The sequence below is a fragment of the Pezoporus occidentalis genome, unplaced genomic scaffold, assembly GCF_034315485.1.
Source record: "Pezoporus occidentalis ecotype Australia unplaced genomic scaffold, CSIRO_AGI_Poc_V1 ctg200, whole genome shotgun sequence".
In the NCBI taxonomy this organism is placed as follows: Eukaryota; Metazoa; Chordata; class Aves; order Psittaciformes; family Psittacidae; genus Pezoporus; species Pezoporus occidentalis.
This window is the reverse complement of record NW_026913857.1, coordinates 1,420,839-1,442,663: the sequence shown is the minus strand read 5'-3', so window position 1 is coordinate 1,442,663 and position 21,825 is coordinate 1,420,839. Positions and strand designations below refer to the sequence as shown.

The window sequence follows — 21,825 nt, the reverse complement described above, 5'->3', positions numbered from 1 at the left end:
ACCAGCTGGTTGACTGCATGCACAGACAAACGTGGGCTTCTGGCCCCATTTTAAACCTGCTGCTGAATTCAGCCCATAACACAATGCCTCTGTCATGCACAAAGCTGTATGTGTGGCACAGGCTGTGCCAGGCCAAGGTACCCTCCTGGACCCCAAGGCATCCGTGCCTTGGGGTTATGACAGGAGAGACTCCGTGTCTCTCTGTGAACTCATTTCCACTTGCATTTATGACATTAATTCCAAAGGAGGCTAAAATCCATTGGGAAAGGTGGGAATCTGTTTGCAATGGGGCAGATTTTAGGCAAAGGAGCAAGAGCTCTCCCAGCACCGGCTCTTGTGTAGGAATAGGAAATAATCCTGTGCCTCTGATTTGCTCAGGTCTAATTTTGGTGACTCCAGTGGTGTTACTCTGGATTTACACCATCGTAACAGAGAACAAAATCTGCCCCTAAATATAGGACAGCACGGCAGGAATTGGGGAAGGACATTTTTTCTTGCTGATGAGAAGACCTCTCTGTGGGACAAGGGAAATGGGACATCCAAGGCATTTGTTGCGCCCACCCCTGAACCCCAGCTTGATGTCCCCATACCCATTTTTCTTCTCTCTTTTTCTTCCAGTATGCACACAACTTCTAGTTTCTCGACCTGACGAAGAGAATATAAGTTCCTATTTACAGCTCATAGACAAATGTCTAATCCATGAGGTGAGTCGTGACGGATCATCTAAAAGTGTTGTTCTCATCACTTAGAAACTGTTTCCAAAGTGTCTGTTTATGTAAACCTCTTGGTTTCTAACACAAATATTTTTGGGGGTATTAATAGTCATTCTGTCAGAACAGGGCTAGAGCGGGCGGTAGCTCCAGCATGGTGCATGGAAATGTTGTTCCCCTCTCCATGCTCACTTAATTGCCAAGACTTGGAGCTGGGAAATTCATCTGGCTTGTGACAGTCTGGTCAGCAGCTGGATGAAAGAACAAATCTCACAACAAGCATGCAGGCGGTTTCTGTCAGAGTCCCAGTGATCCCTTGGCGTTGCTGCCTCCTGTTTTGCAGCACGTGGTCTTGGGATTTTGCAACAGGGGCATCTGTTCCTGCTTCTGGCAGGTCTGCCTTTGCTGGTTGATGGCTTGGGATGTGCCTGGTGGCAGGGAGGATGGCTGGTGTCCCCGGTGTCCTGCAGCTTCTTGTACCCATGCCGGCTACACCTGGAAGAACAAGCTGCTTCTCATTGCCTGCCCATATGGCAGGGGTCGGGGGAAATTGCACACCCTCTGACAGGAACTGCAGGCTTTAAACGTTTCTCAGTTACTTGTTTATAAAATTGTATGCTGACAAACAACAGAAGAACCTCCTCTGGAGAGAGCTGGTGGCTGCAAACCCCAAAACATGCGGTGCTGCGCATGGAAGAGGAGAGAGGCAGCTTGCAGCCCCTTTCCTTGTAGCTGAAGCTGGTGCCCAGGCTGTGTTTATTTGATCTATGCATCCCTGCAGGGCCGAGCACAGGGCATCTTGAATTGGGGTGAAATAGCAGGATACTGGGCAAAACACAAGCAGTTCATCATATTTTTTGGAGTGTGCTCTCAGATGTCCCTGTTGATCCTAGTGGAGGTTCCAGTGCATTTTGCTGGCAGTGCCTGCGGTGTCAGCGACTCCCTATGCAGTGTGGGATGGTGGTGCCCACTCTTAGGATTTGCTGCAGAACAGGTTTAGAGCTGTGGGTATGGTCCTCTTGGTGCTTTACAGAGACACAGGCAGTGGAGAACAGCTGTAGGAGCTGGTGGAGAGAACATGTTCTCCTACTTGCTCCCTGACATCAGAGCCTGGAAGTGGTGCCTGGACTCTCTGGACATTGCTGGGGGAGCAGAGGTGCCACGGAAGGGGCAAGAATGGTGGGAGCAGAGACCTGGAGCTGGAGAGCAGAGCCAGGAAGATGTGGCGCTCCAGAGGAACTCGTTTTCCAGGAGTACCTGGGACAGACGTGGTGATGCAGCGTCACCCCACCAGTGCCAGCCTGTGTCCCGGGACCACCATCTGCGTTGGCTCCAGCATAATCAGTGCCAGGAGAGAGCATCTCCTCCAAAGGGCAGTTTGAGCAATGAAGCAAGGCACTAATTAGCCTCCACATTGTCCTCCAGAGACCTGCACTCCTCTCCACCACTGGCACGGAGATGCTGGGTGTCTAAAGTTAGCTGTGGTGGGCATGTGGATCGCCCTGTAACCCACGCCGGCTGCCTGGAGGTCTGGGGTGTTTCAGGAGGAAGTCTCCTCCTGTGTGGGTGACCTCTGGGTGGGTGGTGGGGCTTACCCTGGGTGACCTCCTGCAGAGGCTGTGGGCACCAGGAACAGAGCTGAGCCCCAGGAAGGAGGTTAGAATGCAAGATGCTATGGAGCAGCTCTGCTTTCCAGATCCTAGTTGGGATTTGGAGATCCTGGCTGTGTTACAGCCACATCCAGGTGACAAATGGCACCACCCGGCGGGGACCATCAAACCCTGTGGGAGCTGTGCTCACACCCCAGCACCAAGCATGGAGCCAGGTGCCCATGCTGCAGCATGAATAGTGAGTCTGGGGCTAGGATGGACAGCATGAAAGCTTTGGGGGCAGAGCTGGGCGCAGGGGATGCTGCTGGAGCATTTTTTCCTCCTGAGGTAAATAAATCCAAGAGAGAGACCAGGGTTTCCCTCTTGACTTGCTTCTGGGTCTCGACTCACACCACTGCCTGCTCCAGCTATGTTTCTTTACCTGCACACCCACATATGCATCTCTGCTCGCTTTATCCAGAAAAATATTCATACATTTCCTATTTTTCTCTTTTTTTTCCTTTGGGCAGGCGTTTACAGAGATCCAGAAGAAGCGGTTGCTGTCATGGAAACAGCAGGTGCAGAAACTCTTTCGGTCGTTCCCTCGGAAATCCCTCCTGGAGCTGTCAGGCTATCGGCAGCAGAGGAGGTATGCAGGATTTCAGGAAGGGAGGGATGGATGGATGGATGCAGTGGCAAGAGCATCTCCAGTGGGACCAGTATCTCCCAGCAGGGAGGGACTGATCCTTCTGGGTTCAGAGCCATATTCTGGGAGGGAGGAAGGCTGGAAAAGCTTCAATCCCAGGTGTTGGCTGGGAAAGGAAAGCAGCAGTAAGTTTGCTTGTGTGTGTGGACATCGCCTACCCTACTGATTCCCACTGTGTCTCCCTGGCTCCAAATCCAGTGCTTCCCAGCTGAGCAGTGTCTCCCCAGGATTGGGTGGCCGGCTCTGCCCCTGCCTGCTGCCCTTTGTTCATTACATCAGTGCTGGAGTTTCACCAAAAAGACATCAACTGGCAAAAAAAGGGGCTTGAAGCCCACAGAGGGTGCAGAGCCAGGAGGGCTGTGTTGTGAACACTATGTTTGCTCACTTCCAAGGTGATGCTGGATTTCGGGTGATCCTAGAAAGCATTGGGGTTATGACAAGAAGAAATATTTTTAGATCAGTTTTAACAATATCATCAGCCTTTTCTCTCATTCTGCTAAGTCTGTTTTATTACAGTCTTGTGCAAGTTCTTTTTATTAAAGAGAAACTGTTTTGGAGAAAGCTGGGAGCATTGGGACAGCCGGGATTCAGAAGGAATTGGCACAGAACTGGGGTGTTCCCTAATGCCATGAAACAGAGTATTTTGGAATGGAGCAATACAGGCAGTTTCAGTGTTCATGGCAGGATCGGAAGCAGAATAGACAAGAGCAGAGATTTTTGATGACCCATTTGCTATGGGATTTCACCAGTGCAGCAGTTTAGCTGCACATCCAGGCTGATTGCAAGAACAAGGTAGAGCTGATAGCTTGAAATGATCCCGGTCCCTTTCCTGGGGCTGTCCAGGATGCTCTCCAGTTTCCTTGCTGCTTTTGAGTGTTTGCTTTTTGCATTTCTTCTGCTCCTGAGAAGCTGCAGGCAAGAAAGGAGCATGTGGCCAGTCCTGCTTTTCTCATGGGGATTTAATGGCAAGAGTGTTTTTTGGATGAGGTTTAAAGAAACCCTGTCATACTCCTGCCTTGTAAATTTATCCAGCTTTGGGATCCCAGCAGGCTCATGTCATCTGAAGCATGTTTGCAGCCACCCACACAAGCAGGAGAGATGAGGGCTGGGAGGAAGGTGAGCTGAAACATCTGCAAGGGAGATCAAGTGCTGGAGAAAGGCAGGGGGGAGCAGGGAGCATCAAAGCAGCTGCAGTGTGGGTTTGCAGAGTGCTCCTACCCTTGGCTGTACTTTAACCTCATAATGGTTTTGGAATCCTGCTGCCCAGCTAACTGGCAGGGACACCAGGCTGGAGGAGACCCAGCTCCAGTGCTGTGTATTTCCAAGGGTTACCTTGTTATTTCTGTGTCATTAATCTGGTTTTAAATGCAAGAAACCCTCATGAAGAGGGATTCTGGTGTGTGTGGCCCTCCAGTCCAAGGCGTAAAGATGGTTTCATGTCCTGAGATCAGTGTCTTGTGTCTGAATTGTTTTGCTCTGATTGCAGGGAGCTGAATGAGGGCTTGCAGTGTCTTACCTGTGCAGGAATGTGCCTTTCGCTCAGACCCTCCCTAGGAAATCCTGGACTTGTTAGGTGGCTCTAACAAAATTTGACAGTGAAGTTTCAGAGACGGCCATGTTTGCAAAAGTGAACCTCTTGGAAAGGGATAAGGTCCCACCCTTCAAGTGTTCCCAGTGAAAAAAAAACCAACAGCATAAGCTGAACCTTTATCAGATGCTAGAGAATCCACACATGAAAGATCTCTGTACAGCTCAAAGGCATGAAGGGTTTAAATCAAAACCCAAGGAAGCAGGTGCCACCCACTCCAATGCCCAGGGAATTACCTGTGTTATTTTAGCTTGCATTTAAGAACAGCCCCTTTTTGCAGGAGTAAAATAAATTCTAAAAAGGAAAAATGATGCGAGTGTGAGAGCTGCAGAAGGGAGGGATGGGGACTGGCAGGCAGGAAGAAGAAAGGGAGCTGCTTTGCTATGCCCAAACCTCCTGTTTCCCACTGCACGTGCAGGCAGGATGGAGAACCATCCTCAGCAGGATGCGAGGGTTGGGGCAGGAGCAGAGCTCGTGGTGGACCCATGACCATGGGCTGGGTACAGGGGGGATGAGCATTGGTACAGCGCTTTGCAGCAACATCAGGACACCCTGGGGATGTCTGGTTGTTGGTCCAAGCACACCAAACCAGCGGCTCCCCCTGCGCTGTCTCTTGCAGGGGCTGATGTCTCACCCATGGTGCTTTCTCTCTCTGCAGCCGAGGCTTTGGCCAGTCCAACTCCTTACCGACAGCCGGCTCTGCAGGGGCGGGACTGGGACGGCGCAACCCCCGCCAGTTCCAGATCCCCTCCCGCAACCTCCCCACGGCCCGGCTGGGGCTGCTGGGCCCCACTGGACTGCTGGGCACCCCGCAGCGCAGTCCTGCCGCCAGCCCCGCCATCCTCAAGCAAGGCAGACAGGTTGGTACGAGTCTGTGGCGTCTCCAGCTTTTCCATCTCTTCCCCACAAGCTTTGTTTGCTTTTCCTTCAACTTGTCCTGATCCCCATTTTTTTCCCCCTTTGCAAGCAGGTGCTTGGGTTGTACTCTCCGTGTGGTGGGATGCAGAAGAGGGACAGGGATGGGGGCAAAGAGGTGGAGCGGAGGAGAGATGAGCCCAAGGGGGTTATAAATACATGGCACAGAAGCTTCTGGTTTACATCTCACACCTCTCTTTCTGTTTGCTTCCCACAGAACCTCTGGTTTGCCAACCCCGGGGGCAGCAACAGCATGCCCAGCCGGAGCCACAGCTCTGTGCAAAGAACGCGCTCACTGCCGGTGCACACCTCCCCGCAGACCATGCTGATGTTTCAGCAGCCAGGTAGGAAGCAGACGTTTGCTTTTTCATGTACCCACAGCCCAGAGGAACGGGAGGAGGCTGTGTGACAGGAGCCATGCCCATGAGCTTCACCACAGGCACATCACCCATGTGTGCTCCCGCGTGCTCGTAGCCGTACTCACAGTGCCGGCTGATGCAAGCCAAGCAGGGTATCTCTGGCACTGCTCTGGTTACTGGGTTCATTGAACCAGAGACATCACTGGAGGGAGTTTTGACCCTATGGATAACATCTTAGCCCTGTGTATAGCAGTGCTGGTGCCTTATATAGCTTGCTTCCAAGGGGCTTCGTGTCAGGCAGTAGCACATCCCTCGCCTTTTCTGCTCATGCATGGACACGGAGACTTGGTGCAGAGGGACTGCCTTTATGCACTCAAGGGAAATTATTTTCACAATGCGTGTGAAGGGAAGTGGTGCTGAGTCAGTGCTTCCTTCCCAAACACCACAAAAATGCTCCTGTATATAGGAGCATGCTCTGGTTCAGGAGAACTTGGACTCTGGAGCATTGTGACATTCATGCCTTTTCATCTGTGTATCCTTTCATTAGACTTTAAGCATGCCTTTTCTTACCAACACTCCGTAACAGTTCATACCACAGGACAAGGAGTTGCACCCCCTAATAAAGTAAACCTCATCTGTAAGCTTCTGCCATGATTTCAGCTTGGCAGCTCTTCTCACATCATACGCCTGCAGAGTTTTAACTGCATAATTTAGGCAACAAATGTCCTGTACAGCAAAAGCAGTGTCTGTTCTCGGGTATTGATTAAACACCGGGACAAGGGTACATTTCTGCAGGCACTGAAGGAGAATAAATGGGTTTCTCTTTGCATGTTAGCCTACAGTGAATGAGGGCATAGGAGAATTAGAGAGCCAAAGACGTGGACCCAGTAGTGAGGAAAATAAGGAATAATGTGGTGCTGGTCTCCCAAACCTTTTACCATCAGGCTGTGAGGAGCCCTCAACCTTCCTGGATCTCATTCTGTGTTCCAGTGCCAAGCAGATGCTGTCCAGCACTACCTTTGCTTGTGCACATCTCTCCTGGGGACGTGGCAGTGGGGCTGTGGATGACTGAGCAGGAAGAAGCCAGGTGGCAGCTCTGCTGGTCTGTGCTGCCATCCCATGTTGGAGCGCTAACCCTGACACACACTTGACTGCAAAGGCAGCTCCTGGCCCCAGTGTGAAAGCTTGGCTCATACCAAAGGTTCTGGGACCTGCACACGGGTTGATCCTGGGGCTGCCACCTCCCGGTGCCTTCACTCCTCATTTCCATCCACATTCTGCTCCAGTGCCATTGAATTTCCCCACGTTTACCCCTTACTGATAAGAAGCAGGGAAGCGATGCCTGTTTATGCAAACATCTCTTGCCAGAGGTGGATGCACTGGGAAGTGAAGCGCTGCCAGTCCAGCCATGTGGTCAGCCCTTCCTGAGGTATCTTTCAGGTGGTTTTCTACCCCACGTGCACTCTGCCAGGGTCCTGCCAGGTCCCCTGACCAATGTCTCCTGCCCCTTTCTCCCTGCAGAGTTCCAGGTGCCGGTGACTGAACCTGACATCAACAACAGGCTGGAGTCCCTGTGCCTGAGCATGACGGAGCACGCGCTCAGCGGTGAGCACTCCCTCCTCCTTGGGCTCTTCCAGCACGTCCACACTGCCTCTGCCGAGCCCCCCAGCACCTGCCCCTGCCCCATGCCCCCCAAAAGCTGGGACAGGCTGTGGCTGTGAGGGGATGGGATGGTGGCAGGGATGGATGTGGGGATGCTCCCAGGGATGCTCCCAGGAGGGTTGGGCATGGACATTGGCTTCTCTTGGTGAGGTAGCTGGGGCAAGGGGGTAAAAACTGAACACAGGGATCGCACCCAGCACTAGTGGAGTCCATGCTTATTAGCCACTAGTTAGCTTGCTAATAATCATTAGGATTAGCTCGCTAGTCTGTTACTAGCTCTTGATAAAGCCCTCGCCACTGGTATGCTCGAATGGTTCACAGGCTTTAGAGTATTTTACCCTTTTGCCACCAGTGTCCTCTTGGCCAGGGGTTGCGGAAGCCCCAAGGCATCTGGCTGAAGTCCTGCCAGGGGCTGTACCAGGCGCTGTGACAGCAGCACTGGCAGCTCCTCACCCATGCCTGGGGTAACTGCGGGTCCCAGCCCAGGCAGACAGATAATGGGCAAGGGGAGGGAGGAGGATGAGGTGGAAAAACAGGCAGGAAAGAAGGAACACAGCAGTGCGATGGAGAGCCTGGTGCAGCAAAAAGCACCAGCACCAGAAGCTCCCGTAGCCCCTCGCTGATGTGCTGGACCCCAAGCACGAAGGATGCCTCCGGTGATGGGACAAGCACAGCCACCAGCATCTCCCAGACTGTCTGGAATAACCAGCTTGGGTCTCACCACTGGCAATCCCCAGGCTGCATCCAACAGTTGATGCCAGGAGCCCTCAGGGAGGATGAGTACCAGCGGGCTCCCTGCAGCGATGCAACAGCCTATCCCAGGGAGAGCAACGCAAGAGCAAGTACTGTGAGAAGCAGCAGGGCCCTGGCAGCGCCACGGCAGCATCCCCAGCTGGGAAAACAAGGACACTTCTGTCACCCGAAGCGGTTCTGCAGCGTGTGCCCAGGCGAGGCTTAGCTGTCATGTTCCTCTGCAGAGTACTGTTCCTCCGAGTTGTTTTTTCCAGGTCGCATACCCCAAGCCTCTCCAAACCTCGTGCTATAAATAGCTCGTAAAAAAATAAACCTTCAGGGGAGAAAAAAACAAAAAGGCGTAAAAAACCTGTTTGTTTTCAGTCTTCAGGAGGGAGGCGGCCGTGACTGATGCCCTGGGTAGTGTAACAGGGAGTGCTCTGTTCAGGGGCTACCCCAGGAGCCAGTGCCCCCACTGCTCTCCATCCTGGGAATGGGGGTTTGGGATAGGGGACGGTGGGTGGTTGGGACTGGAGGAGGGCTGGAGGGTTGGATTTCTGGCCCTATAAAAGCTGCTGGCACCTGGGGGGTGGAGGAGAGGGAGCTGCTGGCAGCTGGGTCTTTGTGGACCTGGGGTGGGTTGTGGACCCCTCAGTCCTAGGCTTAGGGCTGTGGCTGGACTTGTCCCTGCTGTCACGGGGCACTGGGGATGGAGGCTCTGGGGAGACAGAAATAACTCCTGGGGGTATTTTTCCTGCCAGAATCCTCAGAAGAAAATCTTGTATTCTCTGTGACTTGGCTATTGCAGGACTGAGTTAGCTGGGGGGCAAGGCATTCCCCCCGGACCAGCTCCATCCCTGTCCCCCCACTCCTGGACAGTGGGTCATGAACTTGTCCTGCTGTAAGGAAGTCCCAGACTCACTTCCACCTTGCAGTGAGTCCAGGCTGCCCAGAAACACCCTCTGCTCCTGGGAAGGGTGCCATGGGAGGTGGCAGAAGACCTGGATGGGTGCTAGGACACGGACAGATGTGGGGGTGGCTGCTACGTGCTGGGGACAGACAATGGCATGGAGGCACTGGTGGGAGTGCTGACACCCTAAAACCTTTCCACACCCTGTTGGGGGGGTGGGGGGGGGCAGCTCCAAGGCATCACCTCATCACAGGGGCTGTGTTGGGGGTGCTCTGGGGTCCATCTCTCCCTTCCCCAGCTCCAGGGCTACTGGTGCAATGTGAGTGGTTGTTCATCAGGGCTGCTCCTAACTCTCCTTTCCCATTGCAGATGGTGTCGACCGAACGTCCACGATCTAGAAAGGCGTCGCATCGGGGACGCTGGCCAGGAGAACAACTGCTGCGGGTCCAGCGGCGAGGTCGGGGCTTGCAGGGAGCCTCAGCGATAGCTTGCATCCTTTCTCCTCTCTCTCCTCTCCTCTCTCTTTCTCTCTCTCTCCTGTTTTAATTTTGTGAATGTGTAGATTGTCCTTGTGAACATATCATTAGACTTGGAATTTGTGTTGTCATTTATTACATCCATGCTGGGGGGGGGGGGGGGTGAAATGTGGCAAAAAAATTCAACAACGATGATGAAAAAACATGGGGGGGGGGGGGGCACGCAGCAGGAGAGTGCTGACAACAGAGGGTTCACCAGAGCACCATGGGCAAACCCTGTTTCTGGACGAGGATACGAATGAGTACCGAATAGCACGCGGGTGTGCGTGACCCAAAATCCTCTGGGGAGGATTTGCGTGTCCTGCCAGGGGCTTTGGGGCCGGTGGTCCCACCTCTTGAATTTCGCTGTGTGCAGGCACAAGACTACCCAGCGAGCCCTGATTTAAATAATATTAATAATAACCCCAAAGTTTCCTTTCAGTTTAGCCAAGAGCATCCGCAGTTTCAAGGCAGCATTGTGCACGGGGCAGCGGAGGGTCTGTGGGCACCTGCCAGGTGTGGGGTCGGTCCCCCCATCCCTGCACCCTTGGTGTTGGTCAGGGATGTGGAGGGGGACATCTCGCCCAGCGGAGGGTCCTAGGGGATGTCGGTGAATTGGGGGGATACTGGGTGAGTTTCCATGTCTCTTGCCTTGCCTGCACAGGTACTGGGAAGGTGCTGCTGCATCCTGGCTTCACACATCAGGCCCCAGCCTGCTGAAATCCACCAGTAATGGTTTTTTCCAGCCCTGGGGGTGGCCAGTGAGGGCTGAAGGAGGCTTGAGAGCAAGCATGCAGTTTTATTTAGCCAAATAAAACCCAAGCCCCAAAGGGCACCAAAATGCAGCTTCGCAGCCCCATTTTCTTGGCATTAAACATGTGCCAGGGCTGAGATGTGGGTGGTAGTGGCTTGCCTGCCTCTCACCTGCCATTGTGCTGCTTTTTATAATGGAGCTAAGTTTGGTACAAGGACATTAGATGGGTAAATCCAGCGCAGCGCTGCTCAAGCCTATGATGGGGGCCAGAAAAATACCACTGCACCCACAGTGATGCTGGGCATAGTGGCGGCTTCGCTCCTGCCAGTCCTGATGCTGCTCCGTGTCCTCTGATGGAATAATAAGTTTAAAGTTAATTAATGAAGGGAGGTGATGAATGGGAATGACAGCCATGGCGGGTGCAGCCCAAAATGGGCTGTGCTGTAAGCGCTGGTGGGCAGCAGTGCGTGCTAGGACAGGTGGCTGAGCAGAAGCCGGAGCCTCACCTGGGCGGGCAGGGATGGGAGATGTGTGAATCCGTTTGCTATGCAGCAGTTCAAAGTTGTTTTTCTAAAGAACAAACTGTGCCAAATGCAGTGTTTTATGTTTGCTGTTCCCTGGTGTCCTGCGTCCCGGCAGGCAGGAGGTGGGGAGAGTGTGTGCTGGGGGGAGTGGAGAAGGGAAAACTGAAAGCGAGGGAGGTTGGGAAGAGGTGTGAGGAGGTGACGCCAAAGTGGGGGCCAGGGGAGGCTGAGACACAGGCACCGGCTGGTGCTGGGGACCTGCGTCACCCCCCGAGCACCCCCAAGGTGTGAACACAACTGCCGTAGCAGGATCCTTCCTCAGGGAAGGCTCAAATGTATTTACGGAGCTGAGATTCTATTTATTCCTTCGCTGACTATAGAAGCAGAGGTTATCCGATTGTTAAGAGATACTATTTTGGATATTTTACCTATTAACTTGCTATGGCTGGTAACCATGATAATGTCTGTTATTAACAACCACCAAATAATTCAATTGTTTTTCCTTTTGTTTAAAACCAGGAAAAGCTTATTTTCCATTGACAGTGTATAGGTTAATAACTTGTGTTTGCTGTTCCTTGTTTTTCTTTTTTTAAAGTAAAAAGAAAATAAAGAGAAGTGGCTTCAGTTGCGTTCGGGAAGTCCTGCCTGGCTCTGGGATGCCTGTGCTGAGTGCAGGCAGCAGAGCGCCAGTGAAAGACATTTAAAAAGCAAATTAAAAGTAGCTTGAATCATAAAATAAGAACTATTTATAAAAAGAAAAAAAAAAAGAAAAAAAAAAACAAGCCCCAGCAGTTGCATGAGTGAGGCTGTGAAGTCAAACTTTAGTAATAAAGCGGCAGTGCCTTTCTTTTTTGTATTCACCCATTCACCCCGCCTGCAACTGTTTTGTACCATGTACGCATCGTGGCGAGGGAGATGCTGCTGCTGCGGGGACCCTCGGCATCGGGGGGCATCCCCCTTGTTCCACCCAGCTCTCCCAGAGACAGCCCCTGGCCCCCCAGCACCCGCCGGGGACCTCTTACTGGTGCTGTTCCCCCGAGCCGTCCCCGGGTGCAGCAGGAGGCCGGCCAGCTCAGCGCCCAAGTGTCCTTGGGTCCTGCGGATGCTCCCTGTGGCTGCGACACCCAGGGAAATTAAATGAATCCCAACCCTTTGTTTCGAGGTGTCCTTCCCCCCTCCCCAGGGACAAGCCCTGAGCTCGACTGGACTTGAGCTGGGCTTTGCCTTTGCTTGCTCAGCTCATTAAAAGAATCTTGGGGGGGGGGGGGATCAAGCCCGGCCAGCATCCAGCAGGAAAATCCAAAACTGTGATTGACGCCCGCGAGCGGCGCGGAGCGAAGCTCGAGTTTGGTCAGCACTTAGGGAAACTATTTCTGTTGTCACCTTTCTCCATGTCGGGGTGCGGCCGTGCCCCAGGTTTGGCTTTCTGAATGTGCCTGATGGGAAGTGGGTCCTGCAGACGTCTATAATTTGCACACAGCGATGATAACACTAAAGTTGCTTTTATACGAGTCATCAGAGTTTGCAAAGTGAGTTTTATTTTTTGTATTCCTTTATCTTTACTTAAAGGTGAATGTGTATTCCTCTGGGAGGAATAGGAAGAAAAAAATACCACAAAAACAAAAAAAAAACAGGAATGTTAATAATGTTCAGCAGAATACTTCCTCCCTTATTAATATATATAACCCTTATGTATTTATGCATATTGTAAGCTTACTTTAAAAAGCTTTGACCTCTCTTCTGTTGCATGCCGTTCCCGGGCAGCCTTTTATTGTACATGCATGCCTTTAGTCTTGTTTTTCTGTACAAAGTTAGTGCACAAAGAACTATTTTTGCCTCGTTAATGTTGCCAAGCAATGCATATTTTTTAAATTTATCTCTTTTTTTTTTTTGGTCATATATGGAACTAGCATGTTTGTTACATGTAAAAGCTTCCCGATATAAAGACATACTAATGTTTGGAGATGCCGGTCTTTGCAAGTGTACAGTTTTCAAATGTTGTTCCCAGTGAAACACCCTTGTGATTTCAACTTGCTCCAATGTATTTATTACTCATTTCCTCCCATGTAACTAGGAATCATGGCTATATTTCATATCAACGTTATATTGAAAGTGAAGGGAGATGATTAATACAAGGTTTTGTAACAGTGGGGTGTGGTGCCTCCTTATTTATGCTGTTGTTGGCAGACGGCCTCATACTTAAGGAATCAAATAAATGGCCAGCCCCGTGGGGTGGGAGAGGGGAGGAGGAGTTGCGCAGCTCCCCAAGGGGGGGGGTGGGTGGGTGGGTGTATTATCTTTATATAAAGCCCACGGCAGGGCTTACAAATCCCTGGCATTCCCCACATAGCCGCTGCTGTGTCCCTGTGGGACACCCGTGCCCTGGGAGCTGTTTAGATACGGGATTTTCTCTTGGAATCGGCAGGAATCAGGGCTGGAGCAGCTCGGAGGCTGCAGTGAAGGCACATGGAGGAGCTGGCTTGGCCGCGAGCCTCAGCGTGTGTGGAGACCTTCGGGTCAGGTGTTTAAGGCTGGGCTGATTCTGGGCTTAAAACTACAGATTTCAGACTGGCCTTGGGGCAGAGCAAGCGGGGAAGGATGCTCTGAGCTTGAGCTGCTGCTGGCCACGGACACTCAGCCTCCTGAGCCGTTGGGGCCAGGACCATGGCTTCTGGTCCAATGTTTTCTCAGCTGGACTCTGCATGGGCTGGTGCCGTTTGCAGCGTCACTGTCTCGCTGAGGGACACCCCTGGATCATCCCATCCCACCCCTCACGGCAGCGAGAACAGGGTGCTGGACCTGGGTGGTGGCTGCACAACCTCTCTGAGCAGCCTGGTGCAGGGTCAGACTATGCTTACGGTTAAGCATAAGCATTAAAAAGCATTAAAGCAGTAAAAAGGCTTTTTCTGACATTTAAGTGGAATTTCTTGTGTTTCAGCTTGTGGCTGTGGCCTCTTGGGGCTTGTTGTAGTCCCCTCACCACTGGATGCTTTAGTAATATCCCCCTGAGCCTCCACTTCTCCATGCTGACCAAGCCCAGCTTCTGCAGGCTCTGCTCAACCAGTCCAAGCTCTAAATCATCAGTGTGGGTGTTGGCTGCACTTGTATGTCCCTGTCCCTCCTGTCCTGGGGAGCCCAGCCCTGGCCCAGCGTACCAACTGTGTCTCACCAGTGCTGAGCAGAGGGGCAGGATCACCCCCCTCAACCTGATGGAGATGGTCCTGTTCATGCAGCCACCTTTGCTGCAAGGGTTGCTTGCTGGCCCATGGTCAGCTGGTGTCCACCAGGACTCCCAGTTCCTTCTCTGCAAAACTGCTTTCCACCCAGTCAGCGTCAGGATGCAATGGGTGTGATGGGTTGCCTCACACCAGGGGCGCGACTTGGCCCCTTGCTGAACTTCATGAGGTTCCTCTCGGTCCAGGTCCCTCTGAATAGCAGTGTGAACCTGTAGGGCAGCAGCACTCTCCCACTTTTGTGTCACCTGCAGATGTGCTGAGAGCAGGTTCTGTCTGTATCCAGGTCTTTAACAACAAGGTTAAAGAGTAACTGGCCCCATTATTCACCCCTGGGGTACACCACTATGGACCAGTCTCCAGCTGGACTGACACATCAGCCAGTTTTCAACCCACATCAGTGTCAGCTTACCCAGCCTGTACTTCATCAGCTTGTCCATGAAGGTTTCGTGGAACACAGTGCCAAAAGCTCCAGTGAAGTCAAGATAAAGCTGCCACAGCTCTGCCCTGTCCACTAGGCCAGTCACCACACTGCAGACGACTTCCCTTTGTGAAGCCGCTTTGGCTGCTCCCCATCACCTTCTTGTCCTTCAGGTGTCTGGAGATGTCATCCCGGATCAGTTGTCGCACCACATTCACAGAGGTGGAGGCACAGGTCTGCAGTTCCCACGAGCCTCCTCGTCCTTGAGGGAAGGAGTGACTCTCTTTCAGCCACCAGAAACCTTTCCAATCGCTGTGCCCTTCTCCCAGGACCTCTGCTTCCACCTCTTGTACAGTTCTTTTTAATGTCTGAGTTGTACCAGGGCATCCAGTGTTGCCCCTGACCTTCATGTTCCCCCACCGCTACCTACTGAGTAGCAAGCATGGTGTGCCTGTGTCAGGAAAACATCGCGGGTGCCCTCCAGAGACTTCCTGGGTGGCCAGGACCCTGCTGCAGCATCCCTCCAGCAGGCATCAGGGTGAGTTAATGTCCCCTGTGATGAGCAGAACTCGCAGACATGGAGCCTCTTCAGATTGCTCAAGAGCCTCATCCTCTGCTTCTCCTTGGAAGAGGCTCTTGCAGATGCTGCTGCAGCCAAGCACACCAAAAGCATGCCCTTGTTTAAAGATGCTTCTGATCACTATGAGCAGGGTCACCCCAGGAGGGAAAGATTCATTTTGGATTGTGGTGTTTGGTCCCATCTGAATCACCCTGCCCAGGAGAGCACCCCCATCCGCAGCCCACATGCAGCAGCTCCCTGCATCAGCTCTCCCAACACAGCTAAGAAAAGCATTACCTAAACCCCAGAGAAACGCCGTTTCCTTCCATAAACAGTTTGCCTTTCCACGTTATGTGTGCCTGCTCTCTGGGCCTCAAAGTGTGGTTTGTTGCATTACAAGAGAAAGAAAAGGGAAACCAAAGGGTCCTGGGATGGAAAATTAGAGCTGGAGCAGCTGAAAAGGTTCCAGGGGAAGTCCATGGCAGCCATGTGGTTAGGGAGAGTCTGCAGGTCCCACCGGCAGGTGAACTGGAAAGAGGCTTAAAAAAGGAAAATCAAGAGAAGAAAACAACATTTCAGTGCTGTTGGGAGCTGTTGGATGAATCAATACCAGAGGCCAAAGGCTTTAACAACTTGTGCTTCTGCAGTACACCACGCCAGAGCACCATTCAACCAGGGGAAATGGCTTGTGTTCTCCTGCCCCACAGAGGCTGCAGCCACATCCAGTTGGCAGCAAAAACAGAGCTGGTGGCCACTGTTTTAGCAGCTGCTGGGCTGCCTCAGTCTCAGCAGCATCCTCAGCAGGCATGGGATAAGAACAGGTTATCTTATTAACAGGGTCTTCTCTACCCCTAAGAGTGATAGAGAAGTAGCCCCAGCCCTGGGAGCCCATGAAGCCACCCAGATGCACCCTCCAAGGGGGTGCTCTTGTCCCTTTGGCCCTAACCCCAGGCTCCCAGTGCAAGTCCAACTGCCTTGTATTTAACAGCAAAGGGAATAGCCAGAGGAACAATTTATGAGCATCAGTAGGCAGGGATTTCCCATGGCAGGAGAGTTTTTTAGTTTCAACTCCCCTACCTTTTAATCAGGCAGGGGGCTTGGCACTAGGTGATCTTAAGGTCCTCTCCAACCCTATTCTGTGATTCTAAGATGGAGATGGCTTTACCAGAAGAGCTCCTCAAATTCAAGGAATATTTAATTCTCCAAGTCTGTCAGCTGAGACTGTACAGGAGAGCCTAGATGATACTGGCGAGCTCATCCAGGTATCCCTGGCCAGCCAGATGATACCAAATTGCCACTGCCATGCTGCTCCTCAGAGCCATGGGCTGGCAGCCCGTACCAGCAGCATGACAGCTTTGCTCCACATGACCTTTGCCACCTCCTCATGAACAGCAAGTGATGCCACTCGACCCCAGGAAGGAAAATACTCCTACAGCTGTTGCATCTAAACTCAAGGCTACAAGGGGCTGTCTGCTCATCTAAGCAGCCTGATGCTCCTCCGCTGAGGCAGATGCTTGACAGCACTTCTAGAGAGTGAACTCACCCCAGGGCTCAGCAGCATCACCGAGTGCTCTAGGGAGCTATTTTTAATTGGGATCTGCAGAAGGCTCATCAACACACACTTGGCATGAGCACCTCGGGGCCACAGCATCACCCACATGGGGCAGTGGAGATGAGTGGCCTCTGCATTCACCCTACAGATCACAGGTCCTGGCATGGGATCAGAGGCAATACCCTATATCTATAGAGCTATATATGTCCCCAAGGGAAGAGTTTGCACCCTTATGAATATGAGGCTATCCCTCTGCACCTCCCAGCAAGGTGCCTAGTGATGGATGTTTTTCTAGTAGCAGCACCGGTCCCTGTGCAGTCTAGGGGACAGGGTCCAGAGCTGCACGGGCTGCCATGGAGCCATTGGCACCAAGGAAGGGACCAGTCATAGAAGGACAGACCATGGCTTCACCCAAAGTGCAGTACAGGCAGAGAGGGCCAGCAGCCGTGCTCTGGGCAGGCAGCAGAATGGTGTGTACAGCCCTGCCTGGGAGAGCAAAGCAGCATTTTCCCTCTTCACTAAGCAAAACACTGCTGATCAGGCCTAGTCAGGAGAAATTGCTCAGCTCTGCCAGAATTCCCACTTTGCTACAAAAAATAGATTTTTGGCCGTTTTTCAATAATAATAATAGTCATCATCGTAATCATAATGCTGGCAGGTTGGCCCTTGCTCTGTGACAACCCAGCCCCATCTCCATCCCTGTGTGGAGGTGGTTGCAGTCAGCTGGTGCTCCTCAGGGCAGCATCACCCAGCAGCAGGAAGCAGTAGAGATGCCCCTCTGCCACCCCACTATGCTCCCTGGCATTGGGGTGACCCCCAGGCCTCCCTGAAAAGCATTTCCAGCCCCCATAAACGCTCTTGCTCCTCTCCTGCCGTGAGCAGAACTTGGGGCCGGGCTCAGCAGAGGGAGCCACAGACTGTGTGTCCCCGGACAGGAAGCTGCAGAGGCTGGGATCCAGCCTGGCACTCTTTCTCCTCTCTCTCCGCTATCACTGACCTTGAGCATCAGCCAGCCGCAGGCGGAACCTTTGCAAACCCCCTGCCAGCTATCCCTCCCCGCTGCTGCTGCTTCCCTACAACAACCTTTCCCACCCTTCCCTTCCCTCCAAACTGTACCAGCTCAGTGCAATGATGCCCATTCCCCTCCCAGTATATCTCCCCTTGTGATGAGCAACGGGGAAGAGACTGGAGGAAATGAACACAGACTTGAGGTGCCCTGCACAGATTTAGGTCCCCACAGGAAACATTTACATGGCACTAAGGACTGTCCCCCCACATCACTTTAAAACCAGAGATTCTAAATGCATCCCACAGATATATTAGGAAGGTGACACCATTGGGGTTGATATTTATGTTTTCCAATAATTGATGTATCTACAGGCCATACCTCCTGTGGCATTTCTGGCTGGAGCAGAAAATGCATGCAAAGGACCGTCCCTTAGTGGTTGCAGTAGGTGAAAATAACAGGTAAACCCAAACCTACCCTGTTTTACCATAAAGATACCCCCTCAGACACTTTTTGGCTAATCTGCTCATAATAGCACTGCTAATGCTGGATGTGGATACCATTAATGATATGAAAAAAATCGATTTTCCCTTTTTCCTGTGCATCGGTGTGCTGCAGCCATTCATGCACCATCCATCAGTGTGTGGACTAAAGAACTGTCAGCTGTACAGTGAGATACACCTTTTCAAGGGGAACATGCTGAGAGGGTGTGCAGGCACCCATGCCAGGGCAGGGCAGAGCCAGGGCACTAATGCCTTCCCGTAACTCCTAGTAAAGGGTCCCCCAGGCTACACGTGAAGGTTGGGTGAGGGCACCCACCCAGGAATTGCTCCCTTGGTGGCAACTGTATAGGCCAGGAAAAGAAGCACCACTGTTGTTTGCCTTAGTACTTTTAAAATAGCCTAGAGGCCGGTACAGCTCAGTTAGCCCCTCAGGGCAGATTTCTAACCTTTGCTTTACTGTTGCCATCACAGTATGGAGCAGCAGAGCAAACAGAGGTAATGTGGTACAGTCCACTCTGCCAAAAATGCCTCTACAAAGCCCCAACACCAAAACCACAATACAAAGTTCTTCAAAAAAGGTAAATAAATCCTTTCTGATTATATCTTTGTGTATCTTAGCAAGATTTATTTGAACACTGTGATTTATTTGCTGTCCCTGTCAGCAGCACAGCCCAAGACTTATAAAAAGAGCTTTAATGTTTTATATCCTCTTAACTTCTAAATCATAACTGCAACTTTAAATACAATTGGAAGGCAAAGCTTTTCAAAGGTTATTTCCAGGAGCTGCCACAAGGGCTCAGCCAAAGCTCAAAGGACACAGCAGTTTGGGGGCTCTTTCTCAATACCGACAACTCACTTGCGAGAGCAAGGCCAGGAACCAGAAGGCAGGTAATGAGCAATTTTAGCTCATTAAGCAGCTATGAGCTTACTCCAGTCCTACTCCAGCTTGCAGCTCCCCACTGCTGAGCACTCAGAGCTGCAGGCTAGCCATCTGTCAGCGCTTTCCCAGCAAGCTGGTACTGCCCAGGCTCCTCCTCCCTCCTTCTTTAAGGCTGTCTTTCCATGAGCTTCCTTGGGAACAGGTTAGGTTGGGCTGGGAAATCTCACATCTTCAAGCAGCAGCATTTGTTTTCATCACCTACCTGACCAATCCTATGTGCAAGAGGGTGCTTTGAGGAAAAAGTTTTCAGACTTTCCATGAAGATGCTCCAAGGGCTGGAGCACCTCTGCTATGGAGACAGGCTGAAAGAGTTGGGCTTGTTCAGTCTGGAGAAGGGAAGGCTTCAGGGAGACCTTACAGCAGCTTCCAGTGCCTAAAGGGGCTACAAGAAAGCTGGAGAGGGGCTTTTGACAAGGGCCTGTAGGGAAGGGACAAGGGGGAATGGCTTTAAACTGACAGAGGGGAGATTTAGATTAGGTATTAGGAAGAAGTTCTTCCTTGTGAGTGTGCTGAGGCGCTGGCACAGGGTGCCCAGAGAAGCTGTGGCTGCCCCATCCCTGGCAGTGCTCAAGGCCAGGTTGGTCAGGGCTTGGAGCAGCCTGCTCTAGTGGAAGGTGTCCCTGCCATGGCAGGGGGTTAGAACTGGATGAGCTTTAAGGTCCCTTCCAACCCAAACTGTTCTGTGATTCTGTGAATCTGCACCTGGAGATGGAACCCAAGGGGAGAGGACCAAACAGCCTGTGCCATGGACCTGACAGAGGCTGGACATGGCACAGGGACTCACTGACTGGTCAATCCACAGCACATGTGCAAGAGTAATGGGAGACACCAAAAGTAAACCACAGCAATGGGGGGGGGGGGGGGGGGGGGGGGCACCCAAACCAAAAATACCTCAAACAAACAAACCCCACAAAACCCAAAACAGAACACAAAGGAGCTGAGGAAAAAAAACCCTGAGAAGCCACACATACCACGGGAAATTACCAGGGAATGAACAGAGCGTGTGATAGAGCAGGTGAGATCTTGAGAGATGTGGTAGGTTAGGGATGGTGGGATGTCACCTTAATTGCAGATTTGGGGTCTTTGACAGGTTTGGTTACCGCTCTCTTCTGTTTTGTTGAGGGTTTTGTTTTTCTCTTGAGCTGTAAACACTTTTAAGCTGAATATTTTTTTTCCCCCTCAATGAAAAATTGTTTTCCCACGATCACAAACCCAGGAAGGCTCCTTCCAATCCCACACCTAAAAAACAAACCAACACAAAACATAAAGAGGAGGCAATAGAAAACGTCCTGCAAAAGCGCCCATTTGAACAAACAGGCCATTTCCCACCACAATCTCTGGCTTCAATATACAACCGTGAGAAAGACAGAACTCAGCTTCACCACAAAGACAATTCCTGACAATGCTCCGAGGCCTCCCAGGGGGGTTATTTCCAAATAGGACAGACCATTTTGGATAAAAAGAAAACAAAAACAAACCCCCACGCAGCTGGAGGCTTCCTGACTGGCACAGCATTCACCCACAAAGCTACGCTGTGCCAGCACATTCCCCACCCCGCCTGCAGCCCAAAACCATTTCTGGTTGCCTGGATCATCTCGTGCTTCAGCAGAGAAGAGACTTAAGAATCAGAACAGTTTGGGTTGGAAGGGACCTTAAAGCTCATCCAGTTCAACCCCCCTGCCATGGCAGGGACACCTTCCCCTAGACCAGGTTGCTCCAAGCCCCATCCAACCTGGCCTTGAACACTGCCAGGGATGGGGCAGCCACAGCTTCTCTGGGCAACCTGTGCCAGTGCCTCAGCACCCTCACAGGGAAGAACTTCTGCCTAATATCTTATCTAAATCTGCCCTCTGTCAGTTTAAAGCCATTCCCCCTTGTCCTGTCCCTAGAGGCACTTGTAAAAAATCCTCCACATTTCCTGTAGCTCTTTCAGTATTGGAAGACTGGTACAAGCTCTCCCTGGAGCCTTCTCTTCTCCAGAAGAAGCTGTGATGGTTTTGGCTGGGATAAGGTTAATTTTCACACAGACATTTAATGTCTTCCTTTTTTTTATTCTCCTTCCCCCATCCAAGGGGCAGAAAAGCCTGGGTCAGTTCACCCTCATGAGGGGTTGGCAGCTTGCAGCAGGTCATGCTCCTCTGTTGGTGCAGTTACAGCTCCAACTGCAGCACAGAAGGCATCCACCCCCTGGAAGAGCCTGGTGATAGAGAAGAGCAAACATTAAGAGCTACGAAAGGACTTCCCTGGCGCACACAGGCACGGTCTGCTTTGCTTCTGGTGTGAAGTGACAGGGCAGCTGCATGCTGTCCATGTGTATACAAACATACCCAAATGCAGTCTGTGCAGTCTCCCTTCCCTCAGCACTGCCCCTTGGCAAAGCTTTGGTTATGATGCTCCTCAGGAGTCTCCAATCTGTAAACTTTGCATTTCCTTCCTCTGTATCTCAGCAATATCTGCATCCTGAGAGGATGGCAGGAATATCTCTCAAACAGCTTCCCCCCTTGAAGGAGCAGCACAGCTTCTGCTAGCACAGGCTGAGCTCATTGCTGTGCATGGCACACAGCGGGGTAACCCAACCAAGACTTCAGCTTCAAGGTCTTGTCACACCTACATCTTGTCAAGTGTTAGGACACATTCGTTCAGGTAG

General features: G+C 51.8%; 1 protein-coding gene and 1 long non-coding RNA gene across 5 annotated transcripts in view; one reads left to right on the top strand and one right to left on the bottom strand.

The window, feature by feature from the left end:
• The window catches only part of SAMD4A (sterile alpha motif domain containing 4A), a 101,351-nt gene extending 88,240 nt beyond the window's left edge, over positions 1 to 13,111 (top strand). For 2 of the 4 annotated variants that reach the window (XM_062618466.1, XM_062618464.1), the window contains 6 exons: positions 619 to 704; positions 2,830 to 2,948; positions 5,252 to 5,453; positions 5,726 to 5,852; positions 7,389 to 7,472; positions 9,541 to 13,111. In XM_062618466.1, the coding sequence (XP_062474450.1) occupies positions 619 to 704; positions 2,830 to 2,948; positions 5,252 to 5,453; positions 5,726 to 5,852; positions 7,389 to 7,472; positions 9,541 to 9,569 (647 nt within the window). In that variant the 3' untranslated portion in view covers positions 9,570 to 13,111. Of the gene's footprint in view, positions 1 to 618; positions 705 to 2,829; positions 2,949 to 5,251; positions 5,454 to 5,725; positions 5,853 to 7,388; positions 8,620 to 9,540 lie in introns of those variants that run through there. The other 2 variants (XM_062618465.1, XM_062618463.1) reach the window with 1 other exon arrangement.
• Positions 13,112 to 18,913: 5,802 nt separating this feature from the next.
• LOC134163510 (uncharacterized) lies at positions 18,914 to 19,867 on the bottom strand. The gene is made up of 2 exons (XR_009964753.1): positions 19,381 to 19,867; positions 18,914 to 19,305 (listed from the first exon to the last, which is right to left on the bottom strand). It is a non-coding gene; the product is annotated as an uncharacterized LOC134163510 (long non-coding RNA).
• Between the last annotated feature and the right edge of the window lie 1,958 nt (positions 19,868 to 21,825).